Source organism: Rhea pennata, unplaced genomic scaffold (assembly GCF_028389875.1).
Source record: "Rhea pennata isolate bPtePen1 unplaced genomic scaffold, bPtePen1.pri scaffold_32, whole genome shotgun sequence".
Classification (NCBI taxonomy): domain Eukaryota; kingdom Metazoa; phylum Chordata; class Aves; order Rheiformes; family Rheidae; genus Rhea; species Rhea pennata.
In genome coordinates, this window is record NW_026907679.1 from 249,930 (window position 1) to 274,967 (window position 25,038).

At 59.9% G+C, this 25,038-nt stretch overlaps 1 protein-coding gene across 1 annotated transcript in view; it reads right to left on the minus strand.

Moving 5' to 3' along the window:
- The window catches only part of LOC134154493 (adenylate cyclase type 10-like), a 36,226-nt gene extending 21,744 nt beyond the window's left edge, over positions 1 to 14,482 (minus strand). The window contains exons 1-15 of the mRNA XM_062601164.1: positions 14,424 to 14,482; positions 13,854 to 13,974; positions 12,151 to 12,331; positions 11,586 to 11,695; positions 10,896 to 11,045; positions 10,534 to 10,688; positions 9,991 to 10,138; positions 9,366 to 9,457; positions 9,140 to 9,277; positions 8,311 to 8,425; positions 7,702 to 7,839; positions 6,941 to 7,117; positions 6,104 to 6,205; positions 4,973 to 5,064; positions 92 to 255 (exon numbers count right to left, since the gene is read on the minus strand). Coding sequence (XP_062457148.1) covers positions 92 to 255; positions 4,973 to 5,064; positions 6,104 to 6,205; positions 6,941 to 7,117; positions 7,702 to 7,839; positions 8,311 to 8,425; positions 9,140 to 9,277; positions 9,366 to 9,457; positions 9,991 to 10,138; positions 10,534 to 10,688; positions 10,896 to 11,045; positions 11,586 to 11,695; positions 12,151 to 12,331; positions 13,854 to 13,974; positions 14,424 to 14,482 — 1,942 coding nt within the window. The remainder of the gene's footprint in view (positions 1 to 91; positions 256 to 4,972; positions 5,065 to 6,103; positions 6,206 to 6,940; positions 7,118 to 7,701; positions 7,840 to 8,310; positions 8,426 to 9,139; positions 9,278 to 9,365; positions 9,458 to 9,990; positions 10,139 to 10,533; positions 10,689 to 10,895; positions 11,046 to 11,585; positions 11,696 to 12,150; positions 12,332 to 13,853; positions 13,975 to 14,423) is intronic.
- Positions 14,483 to 25,038: the final 10,556 nt, after the last annotated feature.

Genomic DNA, 25,038 nt, shown 5'->3' on the forward strand with positions numbered 1-25,038 from the left:
GGCACCGGGGCTCCCAAAGGTCCAGAAAGTCCCAATGCCTCGTGTCTCTGACTTCTTCTCAACACCCGCCCTTCACAAGCCTTGGACCCACCTGAGACGTCCGCAAAGAGCAGTACTCCATGAAAATTCTGAACGCAACGGGCTTCGTGCCTCAAGTCCTCAGATAAAATGAGGTCGGGGACGTAAGCAGCTACTTCCCCGAGTTCTGAGCAGTGCTTGGACCTTCTCTCCCAGGCACAAGACATCGTCAGCGCCCTTGGGGTACACAGGGTACCTCAGGAGAAGACGACCGTGCCCAGCCGGGAGCAGGCTAGCACAGCACCGCGCAGGGTTGCGCAATAACCCGGGGCCTTGGGAGGGGCTGCTGGCCCTCTGCCACCAAGGGGCAGGTCACAGTCAGCCGGCAGTGACATCGGCCACACGTCACCGATTGCCTCTGTGCTGTCATCAGACAAGCGAGCCAGCTAACAGGGACAGCTTCTGCACGTTGTCGCTGCCCTAGCAACTGCAGCACGCAGCGGGGCACGTCCTAGGTTGCTCTGTTGTAAAGAGCAAGTGGGTCTTTTCCAGAAGGTGGGGGACAGAGCAAACCTCCAGCCACAGGGCTCCTGGCGGAGGCCAGGAGGAGATGGACAGGGCTGCACCAGCAGCACAGCAGACGGGCATATCAGAGAGGGGGAGAAAAAGCTGAAGGACGTGGCAGGAGGCAGCTCCAGCCCCCTGCTCTGCGGGAGAGAGCTGTGTAAAGCTTCCACGCCGCAGGGACACCCCCTCACGCTGGGCACCCCAGCTCACAGGCAGCCCAAGGCTCACTGCTCCCTACGGGAAGGTGAGCCGGGGCTGAGGCTGACACCCTCGCAGGCGGTGCCCTTGCCCACAGGGCGCAGTCCCGCGGAGGCTGAACACGGCATGCACAGCTGGGTGCTGGCCTCTAGCCAGACAAATTACAGCTGGCGGCTCCGACTTGCTTGTTTTCTGCTCTGTTTTTCCTGGTTTCTCTTTTGTAAATAAACTCAAGAATCCCAGCTCCCTGTGCGTGCAGAGGGCACGAGCTGGGAGCCCCTGGGCTCTAGGGGCCAGCTCCTGCAGAGATTGCATGCCTAAGGCCAGAATGTGAAAGCGCAAGCGCAGAGCGGTTACCTGAGGTAGTGAAATTGTAACCAATAGAAAGATTTGTATAAAATACTCCCTGGAAAGTGTGTATAAATGAAGAATGAGAGGGGGAGAAGGTGTGCTAGCTTTGTGGATTTACCATCTAGCCCCCATCTCTGCGCAGAAATGAAATAAAGAAATATCTCGACCCTGTGTGTCTGTTGGTTGCTTGCACACCGGGTAACAGAACCCAGATTTTGGGACAACAAAACCTTCCCAGGAGCCCCCCTCCAAACCCCTGGAGCTCCCCCAGGATCTCGCAACTCCCCCCTACCCTAGGGTCCCAACCACCCCCACGAGGGCCCATAAAACTCCCTTTGTACCCCCCAACCCTCCAGAAGGCCCCCCCAAACCTGCAGCACTCGGGGTGGGGGGCAGCAGCCTATTTCTCCCCCTTCCCCTAGGACAGCGAGATCTGGGTGTTTATTTGCCCCAGGGATGGTTGTTTGCCATGGGGGGGGGCAGTATTTACCCCCGCTCTTTGCCAATGCCGCTCTCCCCCACAGCCTCACCCCAACATCAACCCATGATGTACGCCAAAACCCTGCTGCAGCTGGGCATGATGTGACACCCCCCCCCCGAGATGATAACCCCCCCTCGAGGTCACAACACCCCCCGGGGGTGACACCCTCCCCCACCCCTGGGTGTCTCCCCTCCCCCGATGGCTTTTAATACGCTGGATTATATTTATTCCCTCCCCACCTGCTGGGGGGGCACTGGTGGGGGCGGGGGTGCCCCACCAATAGGGGTGAGGGGCAGGGGTGACCGTCTAGGGGGTGCTGGCTCAGGAGCTGCCCCCCTGGCCTGGCCCCCACTTTACTGTCTGTAATTAAAGATGTTAAAATAAAGTAACTATTGGAAGCCTCACGGGGGGCCCAGCGTCCGAGGAGGTGTGGGGAGGGGGGGAGGGTGTGGTGCTGCTGGCCACAGACACCTGGGTCCTCTGTACGAGTGCAGGGGAGGGGCGGGACGGCATGCCCGGATGCCTGGGACCCTCCCGGACACCTGAGTCCCTTGGAGAACTGGGTTGTCCTGGACTTCTTGCGTTGCCTGGACTCCTGGGCCCCTCGGACGCCTGGGCCCCTTGCTCACCCGGGGGAGTGGGTTTGGGGGGGGGTTCAGCGTGGGAGCCCCGGACGCCTGGGTCCCCTCTGTGTGGGGGAGAGCGGGGGGTGAGAAGGGGCACCCGGACGCCTGGGTCCCCCAAGGGGCAGTGGTAGAACTGAGAATCGTGGCTGGATCTGGTTGATCATGTCAAATAAAATATTGAATCGGCAACAAGTTTCTATTGCTTAAGCTGTGGAACAAGAAGCTGCTCTGGGTCCTTCTTGTGCTCCCAGCCAAGAGGCACCTTATCGCTAGCAACAAAACTTCAATAAAAAAAAACATAGAAATCTTGACTTTTGCTGCTCCTCACTGGCGCCTTCCAACGATCAAAAAGAGAACGGATCATTTTTATCCTTCCAACACATCCGGGAAACGTCCTCTCGGTCACTGATGGCAGGGCTCGGCGGCTGCTTCCCCTTTGGAGAGCGCGGTTTAATTTAATCTAGAGGGGATTTAGCGAAATGCTAAAATGCGACATTGATCTCTAGGCGAGAGGCTGCTTTTTAAGCGTGGGGGAAAGCTCGTTCTGCGACACGTGTTTGGTCTTTGGTGGAAAGCTCAAAGCAGGTGGGAACAAAAAAAAAAAAAAAACGGGGGGAATAAATCATTTCTACTCACTTAAAACCAGTGCTTTTCCTAAATCCTAAGGACTGTGAGTCATGGAAACTTCCTCAAATCTTTGCTGCATTATAGTGTTTTCATATCGGATTTAAAATTGCAGTTAAACGAGGGGATTTTTTTGCATGTAAGCAGTGGGATGAAGACGAGCAGATCAGCGGAGACCTCCTCTCAGCGACCGTGAGCGTGTTGAGTGTGGTTTCATCTTGACAGCCCTTGGTGGGCATGGCTGCTGCTAGAAGAAGCTTGGAGGCAACATGAGCCAGTTCCCTCCCCCCTTTCCCCCCCCCCCCAAAAAAAAAAGGGGGAGAAGAAAGGAAAGAAAAGACATGCATTTCCAAGACATTTGATGGGACGTTGAGATCCTTGGGCTGAAGGAGATGCTGCTCCATGGAGCTGATCCCAAAGGATGAGCTGGGGACAGCAGAGCTCCTGCGCTACCCCAGGGCTCTCCGTGCCACCAGCTGCCGGCAATGACCGTCCTCTCCAAATGCAAAGGACCGGGGAGATGTTCACCCAAGGAGACCACCGGTGGTACCACCACACCTCACCAGCTGCAACAGAAAACAGCCCAAGGCAGCTGCAGGAAACGGAGGCAAGTAGGAGTCCATCGCCCAGGTCTCCACAAACAGGACTTGCACCAGAGGAGAGCAGAAGAGGGGAAACAGGTGTTTGCAACGGCTCTCAATCATGAACGAACGAGTCCAACCAGAGAAGACCGTATTCTCTCCATGAATCGTGCAAGATTCCCAGTCCCAAGTTGAGGTAGGATTTCCATCTTTACGTACTTCAGCCGTAACCTCCGTGAGTTCAGCAATTTGTGGAAAACGGCAGGAAGCGGCGAGGAACAGTGGAAAGGGTCGAAAATATTGGAAGACGAGGCAAAAGCAATGGAAAAATGCATAAAGAGGCAGAAAAAAGGGAAAATGATGGAAATTGGGATGAAACCCCCAAAGCAGCGGAAAACAGTGGGGATGGCTGTGATGTGCCAGCAGAGGAGCTGCACCAAGATGATCAAGGTTCTCCCTGGCTGTTGGCCTCGGGGGCCTCCCTGCTGCTGGATGGGTTGCTGGGTCCACCGGCCAGCTCGTGGTGAGTCTGAGTGCACACCAGAGCTATGCGTCTTACTGGCTTTCATCCTTCTCAAGCTTCATTCCCTCTCCGGTCGAGCCATGCCAGACCACAGGTACACAACAGACCAGGTGGCCTCAGCCAGGAACAGGATGGTCTACAGCTAACAGTGCGGCTGGACGGCCAAGAGAGAACCCGGTGCACAGTTCCACAGCACCCAGGTGCTTCCGGTGTGAGCCTGCAGTGTGCAGGGGCCGTGGTGGGATTGCTGCTGGGGAAGCTGGACTGAACGGCTCCGTGTCCCTGAGCAGCTCCTATGGCTGGTTGACAGTGAAGGGACTGTTCTGCAGCACTGAATTCGCTGAAAGGGACTGGGTCACACATGGCCCCAGCGCCAGCAGCTCTGGATTACGGGGCGCCCCAGGGAATCAAAGCTGATGGCTCCTGGCTTTTGAGGTCTTTCAAGGGAAAACAGAAGCACATAGTCATGGGGAAGAGGGAGAGCAGAGGAAAGAAGCAATTCCCAGGGACGGCGCAGGGTGGGCAGTGGTGATAGAAAGAGAGCTGCACGGCAAACCCCAGCCCGGCCCTTGCACAGCAGATGCAAGGCCTGAGGACAGCGGGTGTCTGTAGAGGCTACAGAGCTTCTCCCTCTTGCCCTTGTGTTTCCTGGTCCAGCAGAGCAACTGCCCTCTTCCCCCTTGCCTTTCTCTCTCTCCAAAAAAAATTACACACACATGGGCTGAAGAAACAGGACTTTATCTTTGAGGAAAGCAGAGCAAGGGGAGGAAGTGGTAGAACACTAATGGGACAGGATGCGCTTAGAGTTGTCGAGCTGTCCTGTGCAGCGGGAGACACCAGCCATGGCCCAGACCTTCCAGCACACTTGCGTGCCTGCGGCGTCCAGCCCCACAGCATTGGCACAGCTGTGGCCGTGCTGCTCAAACAGAGTCACCTCCTGGCAGAAGGGTGACACCTCTGCCATGCTCTCTGGAGCCAGTGACCCAGTGCTCCAAAGCTGAACCTTGGTGGCGACCGCTCCCGGGCAGTTCTCAGGTTCAGCACGGTCTGTGTCACCAGGCAACGGACGGAGGGTTCAGCATCAGCTTCCAGGGACTGGAGGGCTGAGACAGAAAAGATCACAGCACATAACAGACTCCCATAGTTGCAGACATCCCTGATATCCCGCCCAAACAGGGCCCGTCCCACCCAGCCCTTCCCAGGCTGGGCAGGCAGCACGTGGGACAAAAGGATCAGCTGCAAGTTGCTGGTCAGCAATACCCCAGGTGACCCACAAATACTCACCTCCTCTCCCCACAAAGAGGCAGACCACACCTGCCTGGCTTATGGCAGGGCCAGCAACTGAAGCTCCCTTCCTGGGCTCCCTCCTCCTCCCTGCCAGGGCCTCCTGCCACAGCTGCTCTCACTCACCATTGCAGATCTGCTCCACCTTCTCCTTCCTCTGCTTCATTTCCTGCCCCACGAGCCCTAGGCAAACACCTCCTGTCAGCCCTCACCACCAAGACCCCAGCAGCACAGCTCCCACCTGGCCTTGCCAGCCTGCCCACTCATCCTCTTCCCCTTGTGCAAGGCTGGCCTCAGCGTGGTCCCCAGGGTGCAGGATGCAGGCATGCTGTGAGGCACTGCAGAACCTCCTCTCAGCCCACCTGCATGGTCAGGGATGCGACTGGGGTGGTGGCTCACCAAGGAACCTCACGGCTGCCTCCCGCAAGGATGCCTCAGGCTTCTCCAAGTATGGCAGACTTGGTATTGCTCCGCTCTGCTCCTGTCCATCAGCACCTGGAGACACCGCTAGGCCGTGGGTTGGCACCGAGACTCCCTCGGGAGCCAGGTGCCGCAGCCCAGGCTTGACCCTCCTCCCACAACCGGCCTCCTCTTCCTTCCTCCTCATGACCCCTGGTGACCTAGGGATGCTGAGATCCCCCTCAAGCCTTTTGACAAGGACAGCCAAGCCACGGGCTCCTTCAGCATCCCAGAGGGGACAGCAAGGGCAGAGGGGCCTGGAGCAGAGCCCGAGGCAGCTGGGGCTCTGGGCTGCAGCAGTGGGTGAGGGGCACAGCTGTGTGCCCTGCACACTGGGCAGCGGGGCAGGCTTCGTCCGGTCAGGGCCCCGGGACTTTGGCCTTGTCCTTACCAGGTACTCCCCAATCTTCCATATCTCCCCTGTCCTGGCCAGTTGCTTGAGCTCCTCCCACTTGAGGAGCTGTGCAGCGCTGACAAGGGCTTTCTGAGCGGCCTGCAGAGCAGCAGAGACTGGCAGATGCCACCACAGCCAGGACAAGACACCCTGCCTCCCCCTCATCTCGGCCAGCCTTGGAGCATGCCCCAGCCCACAGTGGGGCTTAGGACCAGGGCTGCCCCTCCCTGCTGAAGGCAGCGGCACCTCTGCCTTGTCCTTGGCCACTCAGCAAATTGGACCTCCCGCTGGCATGCACTCAGAGGCACACTTGTCAGCAGCCCCTGCCATGGTGCTCAGGCCTCCCCCAGGTCATGTCAGCATCCCTTCCCCAAAGCACTGCTCCATACCTGGGCCGCTCTCTGGTTCTGCTCGCTCATGTGCAGGAAGAGTGGGACCAGGCTCCTCTGCACGCGCTGCTTCATCCTCTGCTTGTTCTTCCCCACCACAATCTCCATCAGGTCCTTGAAGAGCAGCATGGAGAGCTCTCGCACTGTGCTGCAGCTCTGTGAGGAAGGAAGGACAGCAGCGGAGGCCTCAGCAACGACTCCAGGAGCCAGGCATGAGAAGAAGGTTTTCCTTTGCAAGGCCACGTCTTCTGCAGGCACAACTGTTCTCCTCCCTGGCCAGGGCTCCGAGCTGGGGACAAGCCTCTGCAGAGGCAGCACAACTGTGGCAGGAGGTGCCAATACACTGGCCAGTGGGCACACGTGCAGAAGGACACACAGCATCCAGAGCCACGTCTACAGACCCACCCACACGCCAGAGAGCCCCTGGCTCTCCCACCAGCCTTACGTCATCAAAGCGTGGCAGAAGCCTCTCCGCCAGCTGCAGAGCGATGGGGTTGGAGCCCTTCTGGTCCAGGTAGATGAGGATGTTTCTCAGCAACAACAAGCTTCCTGCACGCACTTCCCTGCGGGCATCCTGCAGCCACTCCACCATGTCTGGGAGCAGGCTCTGCATTTTCCTTGCCTGTGGCAAAGACACAACTTCCTTTTGTGAAGCAAGGCCAGAGCCCCCTGGCCACGAGTGCTCTGGGGGCTGATTTCCCATCAGGGCTCAGGGGCCATGGCCAGGGCTCTGCACACAGCCACGGCTTGGGCACAGAGGCTGCAGTGCAGGGCAGAGATCTCCAAGGGGCCTCTGAGCACACTAGGGCTTCTCTAGGGAGCAAGGCTCCTGCCTCCAGGACCAGCAGCAGCCGACTTGCATTAGCCCAACCCTGTGATCTGCCTCATTGTCCCTCTCCCAGCAGGGCTCTGGCCGCAGCGTTCCCACAATGGAGGCCATCTGGAAGTGGCTTGTTGCTGCTTGGCTGGGATCTCTGCCTGGCAAAGCGGAGCTCTTCCCGAGGGCCATTGGTGCCTTTCTGCCTGTGCAGCACAGCCCAGGGGCTGCCATGAAAGACTTGGGGCACATCAAGAGGGCAGCAGGGACGTGGGAGCAGCTAGCACACCTCCTGAGGGCCAGCAAAGGCCAGGCCACTCTGTGACCCAGCACCACCTGCCAAGCCCCAGCCTGCCACCATGGCTTCACCCAGCTGCCCCCCTGCTCACCATCTCGGGCCTCTTCCTCAGGCTCAGGAGGCCTCTGAATGCCAGTCTGCGCAGCTCCAGGCCCTCAGTCAGCATGTAGCGCCAGAGCAGCGGCAACGCGGCATCGTCCGTCTCGGCAAGGTCAAGGCCGTCCAGCAGCTGAAATGCACACAGCACTGACGGAGTGGCAGAGCCACCAGCACTGCCTGCAGCGTGCAGCCCTGCGTCCCACCCACCATTCAGGCCAAGGGCACCAGCCCCTGACACGGCTCACGCCATGGGCAGGGGCCACTATGGAGACACCCGCAGGCCCTGCTCCCAGCCCTGGGCCTCTCAGCACACTGCACGCACTGCTCGCCTCCGCCCCACGGCCTCGGAGCCCTCTGCAGCCTCTTGTCCTCAGCCCTTGGAGGAGCACTTGAACCCAGAGAGCTGTCGCAAAGGAGGCCCAAAAGGCAAGTGCTTGTGAGCGGTCGCCCAGCAGAAATGAGCCAAGGCCAGGGCTGCTAACAAGAGCGCGTGCATTGCCCCAGCTCCATTCACCAACGTCACCCACCAGGCACGCGCACAATGCAAGCAGAGAGCACTCAGCGGCACCTCCAGAGAGGCACCGCTTGCCATGAGGCTCACCTCCACAAAAAAAGCCATGGCGGGCCTCTGGCGAAACTGGTCCTCCTCGCTCAGCAGCCTTGACAGCTGGTGGAAGATCCAGCGACACAGGTGTCTAGGAGCTCTCCTCATGGCTCTGGCAGAAGGAAGAAGGCACTGTTGGTCCTCAGCTGAGCAGGCAAACCTGCTCTGGGCCTGCTTGGCCCCTCAACCACTTCCCCCCAGCACACTGAAGGCAGCTCAAGGCAGTGCTTGGCACGCAGCCACGGCAGCCAGAAGCATGTGCTCCTGCAGGGCCGCTCTTTCCCCACCACACCTTGCCATCAGAAAGCCAGGCTCAGTCACCATTATGTTCCTCTGGGTGGGAGACTGGAGAAACACCCTTCCTACCTGCAGGTCATGGCCTTCCCACACATGCCGTGTCCTCACCCCTTGGCATTCCTCTGCCCCGGGGGCCTTCCAGGTCCTTCTGCCCAGCTTTCACCTTTCCTGGGGCTCGGCTTTGGCTGCCACTGCAGCCAGACCCTCCCCAATCCTCTCTGTGATGGGAGCCCAGGCCCCACCGGAGGGTACTCCGGAGCTTTGGGAAGGCACCACTCCTGCGAGGGACCTTCTCGCACTACTCCTAACACCAACTACTCCCCCAACAGCTCTCAAAGCTGGGCAGTAGTGGGTCAGGGAGCTCCCATGGCCATTTTGCTGTGTGAGCCCTTGCCACAAGTGGGGAGGCTGCAGCCCCTTTCTTGGAGAGCTCGCCCCCACCCCCCCACCCACAAGGAAGGACATTGTGTGGGGCACCCCAAATCCACGGAAGAGGTGCTGGGGGACAGCAGGGCGTAAAGGGCTCTACCTGGCCAGCACGGACACTCCCTTCTGAGATGTCTCTGCATGCAGAAACAGCTCCCAGCCGCCATTCTTCTCCACAGCCAGGGCTACGTGCCGATAGCCAGCGCAGTGGAAGAGACCCTTCATGGCCTCCATGGCACATCTGCATACAGAGCAAAGCCCAGGTAACACTGGCAGCCTGGGCCTGCCTCCGACTCCAAGGCCGAGACAGGAGGAGTGGGATTGAGCACCTGACGTGGCTGGGGGCATGGGACCCATCCCGCTGGCATTCCCTCAGGAAGATGTTTGCTTCCTGGCGGGTGAACTCTGCTGTGAAGACTATCTGAAAGAGCAGCGCCAGGAAGAGCTGGGGGAAGAAGGCCTTCAACACCTGTGGGCTCCTGGATGATCACGTGCAGTGCTCTTGTTGCCTGCGGAAAACACCCAGGGACACCTCTCACTCCTGAGCGCTCCCTGCCATTCTCCCTGAACCCTCGAGCTGGGAGCCTCACGCACAGCCTCATGCCATGGACAATGCAGATGGAGGGCTTGGACTTGCTGCCTGACCAAGGCCAATGCCTGCAGGCTCTTTGGCCTCAACTCCTGTCCGTACACAAGGAGCCTTCCTGCGTGAGAGACCCTAGGGGGTGCAGGGACAAGGGGAGATGGAGATTTCCAGGCCATGGCCAGCCTGAGTGTTTGTGTGCAGAGCAGCGCTCGGCAGCCCTGTGCGCTGGCAATGGGAGGCCTGGTGCTGGGCATGTTGTATCCCCATGCAGGGGAGGTGCCTGCCTGGGGGCACACAGGCAAGGCAGAGGGGGCCCACAGAGCCAGGCGACAGCCAGGGGACCAACGAGGCCTCGTCCCGTAACACACAGCCAGGGGAAGGATGCAGCTGTTGTCCCTCTCGGAGGTGGACTGCTTGCGCAGTGGCCGTTGCTCCAGCAAGCTCAGCAGCTCCTGCAGCACGTCTTTTGCAACTGCGGGCTTATCCAGCAGCACCTTCCACATGGTTGTGGCGATGCTGCAGGCCCAGAGCGCTCTGTCAGTGGCACTTCCTCGGCCACAGTGCCAGAGCCTGGGCATGCCCTGGAGCTCCCTGGACGTCCAGCAACCCTGACCCTGCCCACCCCCTCCTCACTGGGAGCCCTAAAGGGGGCCTGCCCATGCAGGCTGGACAGGACCAGGCTGAAGTGCCTTGTGGGGAAGGCAGGGAGCATGGCCGCTGCCTGCTGAAAGCAGGCTCTATTGCTCAGCTCTGCCTTCTGCAGAGCTACCTGATGCATGGGGACTGGGCAGTGGTGGCACAGACAGAGGACCCTGCCCCGCAGGCGTGTCCTGGGAGTCTCCTTGGGTCTGGCCCCCTTTGCGCCCTTCTCCCCATCTGCAATGAGCCCTCGAGCCTGACGGGCCCCATACCTGTTGCAGAGCGGGGAGCAGTAGAGCAGGCTCACGGTCACCTCGTCAGGGTTCGAGCAGCACAGCTGGCAAAGGATGTTGTTCAGGGTGACCCGGGCCGACAGCTCCCTGATGTACCTAAGGCTCCTGTAGAGGCACCTCATGATCCGTGGCACCTGGAAGACCCATGGGTGAGAGTGGGGCTGCTACCAGAGAGCAGCCATTACCCCACTTCCCACTGACATCCCCTTCCTTCTCCATGGCTCCCAGTGCTCCTTGCTGCCTTCCAAGGCTCTTGGGTGTCCCAGACCCCTGGCTCTGGCGAGGTAAGACCACGTCCCAGAGGGCTCCTGCCCCCCACACACCACCTGCAGCCTGCTTACATCTTCCAGTGAAGAAACAGCGCCCACCACAAACATGTTCAGCATGTGAGTAGCCACCACCGTGCTGTAGTTGCTGCAGTTCCTCATGCCCTCGATGGCTGTGACAATGACGTCTATGCCCTCGGAGGGCTGAAGGTTTTTCACAAACAGCTTATGGGAGAATGGAGGTGAGGGAAGAAATGTCACGCTCTGTGCCACATTAATGGTGCTTAGCTGAGCAGTGGACGTGGCTCGGGAGAGGGGGGCGGGGTAATGCTGGCACTGTGGTCCCAGCAGAGCCAGGGGCAGCTGTTGGGTTGTGCAGCGGCACCGTGGGGCACGTGGCCACAGGGCCATCAGGGCAAGGGAGGATGGTTGCGGTCAGGGTCACAGTGCACTGGCTCTACAGGCAAGCACAGCTTGACGGTGGCCCTCAAGGCTACACCTGCTGCTGGGACTCTTGCAGTGAAGCCCCTGCCCACTCCCCACTCAGGCACAGTGGAAGTGGCACCGGGGGAGAGCTGGGCTGCTACCAGAGTGCAGCTTTACACAAGGGGCCACTGAGAGCTGCTTCCCTCTCCACCACGCGCCCTGCCCACTCTGCATGCACTGCGATACCCCCTCAGCCCAGCTCATTAGGCAGCCCTCTGCTCATCCAAGTCCCATGATGACCCCATGGCCAAGAGTCCCAGCACGGGAGGTGCTCCTCACATTCATGATGACACTGAGCTTGCTGGTCCATGACACGCAGAGCTCGTCGTCAGCTTCCCACTCCTTTGGGTTCTCCGCATGCCCTTGATTATCCTGCAACGGCTCGCTGCCTGAGCAGGAGCAGAAAAAGAGAGCAGTCAGGAGGAGTGAAGGAGCCTTGGAGGGGGCAGACTGATGGCCTCAGGGAGAAAGCAGCCTGGCAGAGGAGAAGAGCATGCCAGTAACGTCTGGGGAGCAGGATTCCCCGGGAGGCTGGGGGCCCCTTGCAGGGGACAGAAGGGGCAACTGCTTTGAAGGCTACCAAAGGCCTGGGGGGGGGGGTTCAATGGGACTTTGTGGTGTGAAGCACCTCAGGATCCCTAGTGCGAGCAGGGGTTGCTGAGCATTTTCCACAGCAGGGCAGTCCAGCACAGGCACTAACATCCTGCTGCCCTACTGCTCCATCAGCCCTCTTTACTGCTCCTGTGTCGCACGGAGCAGAGTGGCCGAGGCAGGCTGATGCCCTCCCTGGCCTTGCCAGGCTCTCCAGCTCCACAAGCATGCAGCCCACCACAGCTTCTCTTACATTTTCGTTGCACCACAAATCTGAAGAGGCAATGAAGAGCGTCCAAAGCCCCACGGCTGGTCTCTGCATCCTCATAGGCGCAGCAAAGGATGAGATGCCCCACCAGCTGTCCCACTATGGGGACAGAGACCCTTCCGTAGCCGCTGGGGCTCTCCTCAACTCCTCCAAAGAGGTGCCAGACCTGCGGAACGGGCGGTACAGCTAGAAGGACTGATGGCAGGCAGTCGCCACCAAAGCCCTGAAGCCAAGAGTCTGCCCAGGCATGCATGCCAGGTGAGTCAAAGCTCCGGAGGGCCCTGCAGGCCTGGCCTCCCAAAGCAGCAAGGCAGCACTGCCACACCTCGCCTCACATCGTGCTCCCTGCACACTCCTGCCCCGCACAGAGCTGGGGCACAGCTGGGGCCTCAGAAAAAAACGCCTGCAGAGAGAAGCTCATGGCAAGAGGAACAAAGAGCTTTTGCCTCAGGGCAGGGCCTTGCTGAGCGCTTTGACCTCTGGCCAGGCTTCCCTCAGAGGCACCCCGGAGCTGAAGGCTGCTCTGGTCTGCAGGCAAGGGGCAAAGGGGTGGCTGGGAGGCGCCTGCCTCCTTACCTCCAGTGAGGAATATTTGGACAGCACATTGCTCAGCCTCCCAATCCTCCCCACGGCCCTCTCACGCACAGCTGCTCTCTCCGAGTTGGTGAAGGGCAACAGGAGCTGGGAGGACAAAGGCTACTGGTCTGCCTGGGGAGCTGACACCTGCTCCAGCAGAAGCAGCTCTCCTCAGCCCCTGGCTGCACTGATAGTTCATGAAGGCAGGTAACCGCACACCCCCTGCACAGGCACCCTTCCCACACACCCCCTCCAGAACATCGCCCTGCGTGCAGAACATTCCCTGGCGGTCTGCTTGGGGAGGTTGGGCTATGGCCTCCTGGCCTGGCAAAAGAACCAGCCTTCTCAGCTGGGCTGCCCTTGCACGATGGGCAGGTCCTAGCAGGGCCCTGCACCATTCAGAGCTGGAAAGCAAAGGACAAGGGACGGGGGGCGGGCAGGGGGATCGCAGCAGTAGCTGCCGTCTATGTGGTGCTGAGAGAAAAAGGATGCAATTCCTCCCACATCTTTGGTGCAGGAAAGGCTTTAAGGGCAGAGTTGGCCCTGGAGTGCAGCAGGCAAGGCTTTCTCATGACCTAGGAGTCGTCTCTGGAAGCAGAAGGGACTTGGGCTGCAGCCAGCGCACCCCAGGATCAGTGCACATGAGACTCCCGGTCACCTAAGGGAGGTGGGCTCCCTCCCTGCACTCTGCAGCCTCCACATGGCACTGAGATAGGAAATGGCCACCTGAGGGTATCGCTTCCCCCTGAGCTGAGGAACAGTCCCTGTGAAGCCCACTCTTTGCAAATGCCACACCTGCAAGATATTCTGCAGCTCCAGGAGGCTGGAAGTGGCAGAATTGAGCACCAGCACCTCCAGCATGTTATCCATGCTGTCCAGGGTCTGCAAGGAGCACAGAGGGTTGTGACACTCTTTCACCGCTCCCTGGCACACACCAGCCTCTGGGCTTTGCCCGTGGCCACACCCAGAGGAAGGAGTAGAAGGGAGGAGGGTGGGAAAGCAAAGCTGAGATCAGGCCCTGCCTGTGATCTTGCAGGCGTCTCTCAGCACAGGCCGGGCAGGGGCAAGAGCAGAGGGGCTGACAGGCTCCCCGTCGCTCGCCCAGTGCATACCTTGGAATAGAGGCAGGTGTCCAGGTTCTTCATGTCTTCTTCGGTGGGAAGCAAGAAGACACTCCTGAAGCAGGTGTGCAGGAGGATGCTCTTTTTGCCCTCCAGAACCAGCTCCACGACACTGCAAAGAGAGAGAGGCGCTTGCTCAACACTGCCGCTGGCAGCACTGCCTTGATGCCCTGGCAAGGTGGATGTGGACCTCTGGGGCAGGAGTCGTCGGGCTGGTCCGACGCTGCCACACGCAGCCCTGCGTGTGTTGGGGGGGTGTACTCCTTCCTTCCATGACACTGCTCCTGGGACAGAGGACAGTCCTTCTTGGTAGGCCTCACGCTTCCTCAACCATCTGCCTCCCCTTCTCTGGTGAAGGCCAAGGTGCCCTGGGCAGCTGCAGGTAGCCCTGTGCCCTCCCATCTGCCCTGAGGACAAATCCGGGGCCGGGGAGAGCAGAGGCCCAGCGGGCAGAACCACCAGCCTCCCTCCACGATGGGGGGACACCTCCCAGGCAGGCACGGTGCCATCAGGACCATGCTCTGGAGAGGTCTGGGCCAAACCAGGGGCTGATGTACGTACCTCATCACCGTGAGAGCAAGCATGGCTTGCTGACGCACTGCTGTGCCCAGCTGCTCCATCGGCTCCTCCTCCAGCAGCACCTGGAGAGCACAACCGGGATGCCACACCGAAAGTGCCACCACCCAGGGCCAGCACTCCCAGCAGCACTCTGTGAGGCTAGCAGAGGCCTGAGGCCCCCATCCCTGCACTGCAGCCCACAATGACCCCCCCTCTGAGGTCTCAGCTCGCAGGGCTTCTCAAGGCCACCCGGATGCCCAGCTCTTTGCCAATGCCTATCTGCCCCAGTCCTCCCAGTGCCCAAGTCCTCTCCAAAGAGCTGCGCTTGTGCCCAGCTGCCCTTGAGCCCGTACTCACAGCTGCTGCATGGGCCCTCACCTTGATATGCTCGGCCAGGTCGTACGTGCAGCAGAAAACATCCAGGCCCCACGACAAGGCCTTGGAGCTGCTGCCTCGGCAGAGGGTGCAGATGCACTCCAGGAACTTGAGCTTCTGCACCTCTTCCTGACGCACGGGGAAGAGAGACGGAGTGAGCGTGAAGGGCAGGGGAAAGAGCAGCAGGAGCAGAGCAGCGAGGGGGCTGCAGCGGTGCGCGTGTCCCCTGGCCGGGAGCAGCTCTGCACAGCCAGCAGCCCCCCTGCAGCCTGGCAGCAGAGCTGGCGCGACCCACATGGAGACTCAGGCCCAGCCCGGCCGCACGTGGCTGCAGCTACCTTCTGTGTGCCGCTCACAAAGGCCTGGATGAACTCCAGGGCTTCCTCATCCTCTCTTGACAGGTCCGACCAGCTGCAGATGGAAAACTTGGCCCCTGCAAAAGCCAGAGAGCCAGGAGGCCTGGAGACACTGAGCACACCGAGCTCGGCCTCCGTGCCACCGCCCCGGGCACCCCAGCGCCAGCGTGCGGGCAGACGGGAGTCCTGCGCAGAGCAGGACGCGCTCCCTGGCCCCGGCCCGGCCCAGCCCCGCGCGGCCCCTCACTCACTGCTCCACGGGCTCCGTGACGCCTGGGCCCTGCAGAACTCGGAGGACGCCTGGGGAGAGCTGCTGCCCTGGGGAGTCCCGTCCCGCTCCTGGGGTGCCTGGGGACTGCGCGGGCGACCGCCCTCCTTCTCCCAGGCCGCCCGGGGGTGGCTGGGGGGTCTCTCCTCCATCCTGCGGGGCAGAGCAGAGGCCAGAGGGGGAGAGTTTTTAAGGCAGAGCCGGGCAGGTCCCCGCAGGGGTGGTGGCGGCGCTGCGGCATCCCCTCGCCCGCCTTGGCCCTGGCGCCAGCTCTCCTGCCCCACAGCCCCTTCCGCAAGGCTCTGCCCCACCACGGCCGAGGGCCCCCGTGGCCCCGCCACGCTGCCCAGCCCCAGCCCAGCCCCGTGGCTCCCACCCGGCACAGGAGGTGGGAAGGCCTCGGGAAACGCCTCGGCTCCGCGGGGCTGCCAGGGCGGCAGGGAAAGTCGCGGCTGCGCTCTGCGGCTCCTGCCTGAGCCCCGCGCGCTCCTGGCCCCAGGGCCCGAGCGCCGCCGCCCCGCGGAGGACAGAGCTGCCGGAGGCAGCGGGAGGAAGCTCCAGGGGCAGCGCGGGGCTGCGCACGGCCACCTCCCTCCCGCTTCAGCCCCGACGGACCAGGCGCTGCAGCCACTCACCTACCGCGCACCAACCGCTAACCCCAAGCCCTGCTCCTGAACCAGCCCCGGCCCCGACTCCAACCCCTCAGCCCAAACCCCACCGCTGAGCCAAGACACACACCTCTCACCCCCTTCCCTGGCGCTCACCTCACCCCCACCCTCAGCCCCAGCATCACCACGCCAACCTTCCCCCTGGCCCTCACCTCCAGCCATCACCCAGTCCCCCACAAAGCTCGCCAGCGCTCACCACAAGCACCAGCACCCCGAAGCACCGCAGCAGAACCTCCCCCCAATCCTCCCCCCGGCCCCCACCCAGTACAGCCACCCCCCGTCCCCGGCTGCACCCGCAACACCAACCCCCAAGCAGAAACCCCAAGGAGCAGCCTCGACCCTAACTGCTAACACAACCCCCTTCCCCGCTAGCCCCACCCACGCACTCACCACCCAACCTGCCACCCCTCGGCCCACGCGCACTGGGCTCCCGCCGACCCCGGGAGGCAGCGGAAGCGCAGGGACTGGGAGGGGCTGGAGCAGCTGAGCTTGGCAAGGACCTGGGGAGCTGGTCTGGTCCAGCCCCGCGGATCAAGCAGGGTCCCCTGGAGCAGGCTGCCCTGGAGCAGGAGGGGCCAGTCTGGAGTCTCTCCCGGAGCGGAGACTCCGCAGCCTCTCGGGGAACCTCTGCCCGCCTTCGGCCCCTTCACAGTGAACAAGCGATCTCCTGCGCTCCGGCGGAATTTCCTGCTCCGCCATCCTGTGCCGCTGCCTCTCCTGCTCCCTCTGCGCACAGCAGGCCGCTCCCGCGCGGCCGCGGGGCAGAGGCCCCTGCCGCCCCCCACCCGCCCACGGGCCTGGCCCGGGCGAGCCCTGGCCCAGGCGCAGGCGCAGGAGGCGGCGGGCAGGGGGCACTACGCCCCGCCGGCCCCGCGCCTGGCAGCAGGGACAGCCCTGTCGGGGCGCGCCATTGGGCGGCCGGCACGTCGCTCAGGGCACAGCCCGCCCCCCAGGCCCCCATTGGCTCGCGGCCTCCCCTCGCGAGCTGATTGGCCAAGCACAGGTGGCAGCCCTGAGGGCGGGCAGGCTCGGTGCCGCCCTGAGGCCGGCGCAGCCGCCCCGCGCCCGGCCCCGCAGCTGCCGCAGCCGCCCTGCTCCGCCCGCGGAGCCCCCGCAGCTCTCGGCCCTTCCCCGCTCGCGCCCAGCCCTCGCCCCCTGCCCCAGCCCCGCAGCCCTCGCCCGCAGCCCCACGCCTCCCCCACAGCCAGCCCCACCAGCGCCGCTCCCCGGGAACCCCGAGCAGAGCCGCAGCCCTGCCTGGAGCCTCCCCCGACCCCAGCCCTCCACGGGGAGCTCCGACCCGGAGCCCGGGCCGCACCGGCCACGCCATCTGGATTCAAGAAGTCGTTTTCCCCACACGCTCCTGACCAACTTCAGAGACAGTTTCGCTTTCTTCTCTGCCTCAGCCAAACTCTGAAATGCAGCGTTAAACTCGGAGCAGGTGGAAGTGGTTATTTCTGGAGCCCGGGACTTCAGGCTGGCAGTGTGCTTCCATACCCCCGAAATGCCTTGACTGCGTGCTCCGTGGCAGGAGCATCTCCGTTACCAAGCTCCGATGAAACAACGCAACAAAACACGAGAACGTGCTGCACAGAATCACAGCTCTGCCAGGTCCTTCCTAGGAACATCTGCAGGAGCTGCTCAGTCCAAACAGAAACCACAGCTCTCTTCTTTTAAGAAATGCAGGCTACAAACAGCCACTCGCTCTGCACAGTGCTCCCCAAATGCAGGCAGTATTATCCCACCGGTAATCTGTTCCCCTGTGTCTACTGGAGAGATTTTTGCCCTCTGGAGCTCTGCGGGAGACGCTGAAGGCACCAAGTTCACCAGATGTGACGTGCTCACGATGGGCAAGACCTGGGTGTCTCCTCTTGCAGGGACATGGGGTGTTACCTTCTCACCGGAGGCACACTGACAACTGCAACAGATACCCCAAACCTGTCTCAAACAGCTTCTGCCTTTTGCTGTTGCCCATGGCACAACCCGGGTATTGAAGCTCGGTCACAGCCTCTCTTTAAAACTACACTTAGCGGACGAGTGCCGCCTGCAGCAGCACGAGGTCAGGGACTGGCAGTGGGTAATCAAGTCACACTAACCCTAAGATGGAAACTTAATCTAAATGTAACTCTATGTAGTAATGGCAGAGTGAGAGGGGTACTACAGCCACGTAAGGCAAGGCTGTCGTTGCAGCGTGACCTCTGCTTTGGACCAAATCCACACACAGGGGCCTGGGTCAGAGGCCGTTTTTTCTGTGGTTGCTGGTCAGTGCTGCCAGCACTGCAGCTGCAGTGGACATTGGTGATTGGTGTGGGACAGCAGGAGCTGTGACTGGAAGGGGTCTTTGGACAGGCAAGGGACAGAAAGGAAGGGACAGGAAAACGCGGTGCCGTCACAGAAACTGGTGCCATGCCACAGAGCTCCCCAGGAGCTGACACCCGACTGCTGGGCCGCAGTGCTCCTCAGCTGGAGCACTCTGCTTGCAGCCCGTCCTCCCAGAGCTGGGATGGTGTCTCAAAGCAATTTCCTGGTGGAGAGTGAAAGCGATAGTGTCAGAGACCTGATGCAGTGGTTTGCAGAGAAGGGCGTGCAGAAGGGGCCGGCAGCTCGGAGCCGTGGTGGGGCCCGGCGGGGGCGGGGCCAGCGGGCCCAGGGGCGGGGCCATGGACACACAGGCCCCGCCCCCATCTGCAGCAGTGACACCTCCCATGCTGTGACCCCTCCCACCCCAAGCTCCTCCATTGGCTCCTGTGGGGTGGGGCGGGGCCTCCTGGGGCGGGACCTGGGAGAGAGGGGCGGGGGGGGCAGCAGTGAGCATGCGCTGTGCGGGGGCGAAGCGGGCAGGGCAGACAAGGGGCGGGGCCCCGAGGGTCAGGAGGGGCGGGGCAGGGCGGAGCATGCGCACTGGGGCTGAGGAGGCGGCTGAGGGGCGGGGGGGGCCGGGGCTGCCCGGGCCCTGCGGGCAGGGAGGGGGCGAGAGGCGGCTGCTGCCGCGGGGCAGCGTCTCCCGCCCCGGGGGCGCCCAGAGCCTTTAGCCGCAGTGCTGCGAGCTGCTGCCCCGGCTGCAGGGCTGAGGGCTGGGCAGAGCGAGCGGCCATGTGCACGGGGGCGGCAGTAGCCGCTGCGGCCTGGCCGTGTGCCAGCAGCGGGTGGGCAAGGCCCGGCCCGGCCTGGGCCATCTCCGGCCCCCAGGACCCCCTGGCTCTTGCGCCCCTTCTCCTGGTGGCCCTGCGGCTTGGAGCTGCCTGCATGACCATTTCTCAGCACCGTCCCCGCTGCTAGAGCAGGGCACGGGCCCAGCACTGCTGTGCATGGGCAGAGCGTGGGCGAAGGCACTTTCAGAGCTGCCTCGCAGACCTGCTGGTCTCTCCATGGACTTCGGAGTCTGGGACTCCTGTCCAGCTTGGGCAGCTCCTTCTCCCTTCCCCACACCCCACGGGCAGGGACCTGAAAGCAGAGACTCGGGGAAGCGCTTTGCCTTTGGTGTCGTCCCTGCCGGAGCTTCCTCCTGAGATGCCCCAGGCAGTGTCCTGGGGGCAAGCGGGAGCTCTGAGCAGCCCTGCCCCACGCAGCCCCCTGTGCGTGGGGAACAGCCCTGCCCTGCCGGGGCCGCTCCTTCGCCCAGTGCTTCCCCAGCCCCTGTTCACCCTGCTTGTAGGTATCCCTGGACATCGCCTGGAGAAGGCTGGGTTGTGCCTTGTATCTGCTGGGACACCGATGCTGGCGAGGTGTGACTGAATTGTCAGCTTGAAATGTGTCTCTGCCTGAAAGCTGAGCTGGAGGATGCGGGCATTTTCTGTCATCGTGAGCTTTACCTTCTGCAATACCAGTGTGTGCTGAATGCAAATGCATTTTTAGAGGAAGGGGTCTGCATTTAACATGCACCCCCCACTGCTTTGTGTGTGACCTGAGTAGCATATGCACAGCAGCTCTTCCGTGTGTTCTGTAAAAGGGGGAGTCAAGGATATCAGTTATGTTGTAAGAAGGTTTTCTGCTCCTGACTGAAAAGGGAGGTTGTCCAGTAGGGTCGGTTACGGCTGGGCTTGGGAGCATAGCAGTGGAAAGGGAACGATTTTGTTGAAGAAACACCAAAGTATCCTTACTGTGTCTCCTGTTCTTTGGGAAAGGAAATGGAAAAGCAAGAAAACCCCTGCTTTCAGTGTCTGCTCCTGAAGCAGAAGTTTTCACAAGCCTTCCTCTTTGTCATATCTGATCTAAGAGTTTGACTCTTGCCTTCTGCTTTGTTTGGGAAGTGTGCAGCTGAGAATGGAAGAGCCAGTTGCTGAGTCCTGCTTGAGCAGCAGGTTCTTTCCTACTGTGTGTGTATGAGTTGCTTCCAAAGAGTGGCTCTGCAGCTGGCGGAGAGGCTTCTGCCACGCTTTGAAGACGTAAGGCTGGTGGGAGAGGCAGGGACTCTCTGGCGTGTGGGTGCATCTGTAGACGTGGCTCTGGATGCTGTGTGTCCTTCTGCACGTGTGCCCACTGGCCAGTGTATTGGCACCTCCTGCCACAGTTGTGCTGCCTCTGCAGAGGCTTGTCCCCAGCTCCGAGCCCTGGCCAGGGAGGGGGACAGTTGTGCCTGCAGAAGACGTGGCCTTGCAAAGGAAAACCTTCTTCTCATGCCTGGCTCCTGGAGTCGTTGCTGAGGCCTCCGCTGCTCTCCTTCCTTCCTCACAGAGCTGCAGCACAGTGCGAGAGCTCTCCATGCTGCTCTTCAAGGACCTGATGGAGATTGTGGTGGGGAAGAACAAGCAGAGGATGAAGCAGCGCGTGCAGAGGAGCCTGGTGCCACTCTTCCTGCACGTGAGCGAGCAGAACCAGAGAGCGGCCCAGGTATGGAGCAGTGCTTTGGGGAAGGGATGCTGACATGACCTGGGGGAGGCCTGAGCACCATGGCAGGGGCTGCTGACAAGTGTGCCTCTGAGTGCATGCCAGCGGGAGGTCCAATTTGCTGGGTGGCCAAGGACAAGGCAGAGGTGCCGCTGCCTTCAGCAGGGAGGGGCAGCCCTGGTCCTAAGCCCCACTGTGGGCTGGGACATGCTCCAAGGCTGGCCAAGAAGAGGGGGAGGCAGGGTGTCTTGTCCTGGCTGTGGTGGCATCTGCCGGTCTCTGCTGCTCTGCAGGCCGCTCAGAAAGCCCTTGTCAGCGCTGCACAGCTCCTCAAGTGGGAGGAGCTCAAGCAACTGGCCAGGACAGGGGAGACATGGAAGATTGGGGAGTACCTGGTAAGGACAAGGCCAAAGTCCCGGGGCCCTGACCGGACAAAGCCTGCCCCGCTGCCCAGTGTGCAGGGCACACAGCTGTGCCCCTCACCCACTGCTGCAGCCCAGAGCCCCAGCCGCCTTGGGCTCTGCTCCAGGCCCCTCTGCCCTTGCTGTCCCCCCTGGGATGCTGAAGGAGCCCCTGGCTTGGCTGTCCTTGTCAGAAGGCTTGGGGGGGATCTCAGAGGAGGCCGGTCGTGGGAGGAGGGTCAAGCCTGACTCCCCAGGGAGTCTCGGTGCCAACCCACGGCCTTGTGGTGTCTCCAGGTGCTGAGGGACAGGAGCAGAGCGGAGCAATACCTGCACCAGAGCCTGCCATACTTGGAGAAGCCTGAGGCATCCTTGCGGGAGGCATCCGTGAGGTTCCTTGGTGAGCCACTACCCCAGTCGCATCCCTGACCGTGCAGGTGGGCTGAGAGGAGGTTCTGCGGTGCCTCACAGCATGCCTGCATCCTGCACCCCGGGGACCACACTGAGGCCAACCTTGCACAAGGGAAAGAGGATGAGTGGGCAGGCTGGCAAGGCCCGGTGGGAGCTGTGCTGCTGGGGTCTTGGTGGGGAGTATGAGGGCTGACAGGAGGTGTTTGCCTAGGCTCATGGGGCAGCAAATGAAGCAGAGGAAGGAGAAGGTGGAGCAGATCTGCAGTGGCGAGTGAGATCAGCTGTGGCAGGAGGCCCTGGCAGGGAGGAGGAGGGAGCCCAGGAAGGGAGCTTCAGTTGCTGGCCCTGCCATAAGCCAGGCAGGTGTGGTCTGCCTCTTTGGGGGAGAGGAGGTGAGTATTTTTGGGTCACCTGGGGTATTCCTGACCAGCAACTTGCAGCAGGTCCCTTTGTCCCAGGTGCTGCCTGCCCAGCCTGGGAAGGGCTGGGTGGGACGGGCCCTGTTTGGGCAGGATATCAGGGAGGTCTGCAACTGTGGGAGTCTGTTATGTGCTGTGATCTTTTCTGTCTCAGCCCTCCAGCCCCTGGAAGCTGATGCTGAACCCTCCGTCCGTTGCCTGGTGACACAGAGCGTGCTGGACCTGAGAACTGCCCGGGAGCGGTCGCCACCAAGGTTCAGCTTTGGAGCACTGGGTCACTGGCTCCAGAGAGCATGGCAGAGGTGTCACCCTTCTGCCAGGAGGTGACTCTGTTTGAGCAGCACGGCCACAGCTGTGCCAATGCCATGGGGCTGCACGCCGCAGACACGCAAGTGTGCTGGAAGGTCTGGGCCATGGCTGGTGTCTCCCGCAGCACAGGACAGCTCGACAGCTCTAAGCGCATCCTGTCCCATTAGTGTTCTACCACTTCTTCCCCTTGCTCTGCTTTCCTCAAAGATAAAGTCCTGTTTCTTTAGCCCATGTGTGTTTAATTTTTTTTGGAGCGAGAAAAAGGCAAGGGGGAAGAGGGCAGTTGCTCTGCTGGACCAGGAAACACAAGGGCAAGAGGGAGAAGCTCTGTAGCCTCTACAGACACCCGCTGTCCTCAGGCCTTGCATCTGCTGTGCAAGGGCCAGGCTGGTGTTTGCCATGCAGCTCTCTTTCTATCACCACTGCCCACCCTACGCCGTCCCTGGGAATTGCTTCTTTCCTCTGCTCTCCCTCTTCCCCATGACTATGTGCTTCTATTTTCCCTTGAAAGACCTCAAAAGCCAGGAGCCATCAGCTTTGATTCCCTGGGGCGCCCCGTAATCCAGAGCTGCTGGCGCTGGGGCCATGCATGACCAAGTCCCTTTCAGCGAATTCAGTGCTGCAGAACAGTCCCTTCACTATCAACCAGCCATAGGAGCTGCTCACGGACACGGAGCCGTTCAGTCCAGCTTCCCCAGCAGCAATCCCACCACGGCCCCTGCACACTGCAGGCTCACACCGGAAGCACCTGGGTGCTGTGGAACTGTGCACCGGGTTCTCTCTTGGCCGTCCAGCCGCACTGTTAGCTGTCGACCATCCTGTTCCTGGCTGAGGCCACCTGGTCTGTTGTGTACCTGTGGTCTGGCATGGCTCGACCGGAGAGTGAATGAAGCCCGGGAAGGATGAAAGCCAGCAAGACGCATAGCTCTGGTGTGCACTCAGACTCACCACGAGCTGGCCGGTGGACCCAGCAACCCATCCAGCAGCAGGGAGGCCCCCGAGGCCAACAGCCAGGGAGAACCTCAGTCATCTTGGTACAGCTCCTCTGCTGGCACATCACGGCCATCCCCACTGTTTTCTGACCTCCATCTGCCCGTATTCTTTTAGCTTTTTCCCCTCCAATTTACCCGCTTTCCTCATTTTCCATTTTGATGTTTCTCCACCTTCCACTTTCTTTTGGTGCTCTTCACCATTTTCCACAGCTTTCTGCACTTCTTGCTTTGCACCATCTCTTTTCTGCCGTGCCTGCATCATCTGTCGCTGCTCTCCCTCCTTTTCTGCCATTTCTACCATTTCTGCTTTCCCCTTTTCCATCTTTTTTCCCCCTTTCAACCTTTTTTGTGTCCTCTTTTTTCCATTCTTTCTGTTTTACACTTTTTTTCCTTTTTTTTGCATTTCCCACAGTTTTCATATAGAGCTTTTTGCATTTTCCACATTTCTTTCTTTTTTATTTATATTTTTTCCAAAGATTTCTGCTGCTGTTGGACACTTTGGGCAATTATTTTTTTTGAGGGGGGTGTGAATTTTCCTCTATTTCTTGCGTTTTGTCCCATTTGAAGTGTTTTCAGGTTTTCCCTTTTTTTTTGATTTTCCACTTTTTTTTTCTTTTTTTTTTTTTTTTTTTTTTTTTGCATTTTCTGACATCTCTGGCTTAACCGTTTTAACCATTTTTAACCATTTTAAGTGTACTTGGTGTTCCGTTTTCTTCATGTTACCCATCCTTTCTGTTTTCTCCATCTTCTTCTGTGATTTCCACCATTTTCCTTTCCTTTTCGGAATTTTCTGCTCTTTAGTCAGTCCCTGGTGCTTTCAGTTGTTCTTCGAATTTTTCACTTTTTTTTTTTTTTTTTTTTTTTGCCTTTTCTGGTGTTTCTGTTTTCTGCCATTTTTACTCCTCTAAGTCCTTCCCACCATGTTCTGCTTTTTTCTGCCCATTTTCATCAACTCCTACTTGTTCTACCACCTTCTTATTTTTGATTTTTTCAGCAATTCTGTGCATTTTCTTTCTTCTTTTTTTGGTACATTCTCCCCTGCTTTCCACCATTTATTCTCTTTTCCACTCAATTCCACTTGGAGTTTGTTTCTGTGTGGAGTTTGTTTGTGTGTGTGTGTGTGTTTGTGTGTGTTCCTTGTTGCTTTAGGTGTTTTCCATTATTTTGGAGGCCAGGTTTTGGTAGGTTTTGCATTTTCTGCCATTCCTTGCGTATTACGATGTTTTCTGAATTTTTCTGTCATGTGCCAGCATTTTCTGCATTTTGCTTTTTTTTTTTTTTTTTTTTTTTGCATTTTTGCCTTTTTTTTGCATTTTCAGTCATTATGCTTTCTGCAGTTTTCCAGGTATGTTTTTTTTCCATCATTTTCTGCTGTTTTCAACCCTTCTTTTCCCCCGCATTAACCATCTTTCTTGCATTTTCCACTGTCTTCACATTCTTTAGCATTTTCTGCTCTTTTCCTCTGCTTTATGATCATTCCTTTTCTTTTTCATGTGCTTTTCACACTTGTGTTGCTTTTCTTTCCATTCTGTGTCATTGCATCCACCTTTTTTGTGTTTTTATAAAACATTTTCTGATCTTCTGTATGCATG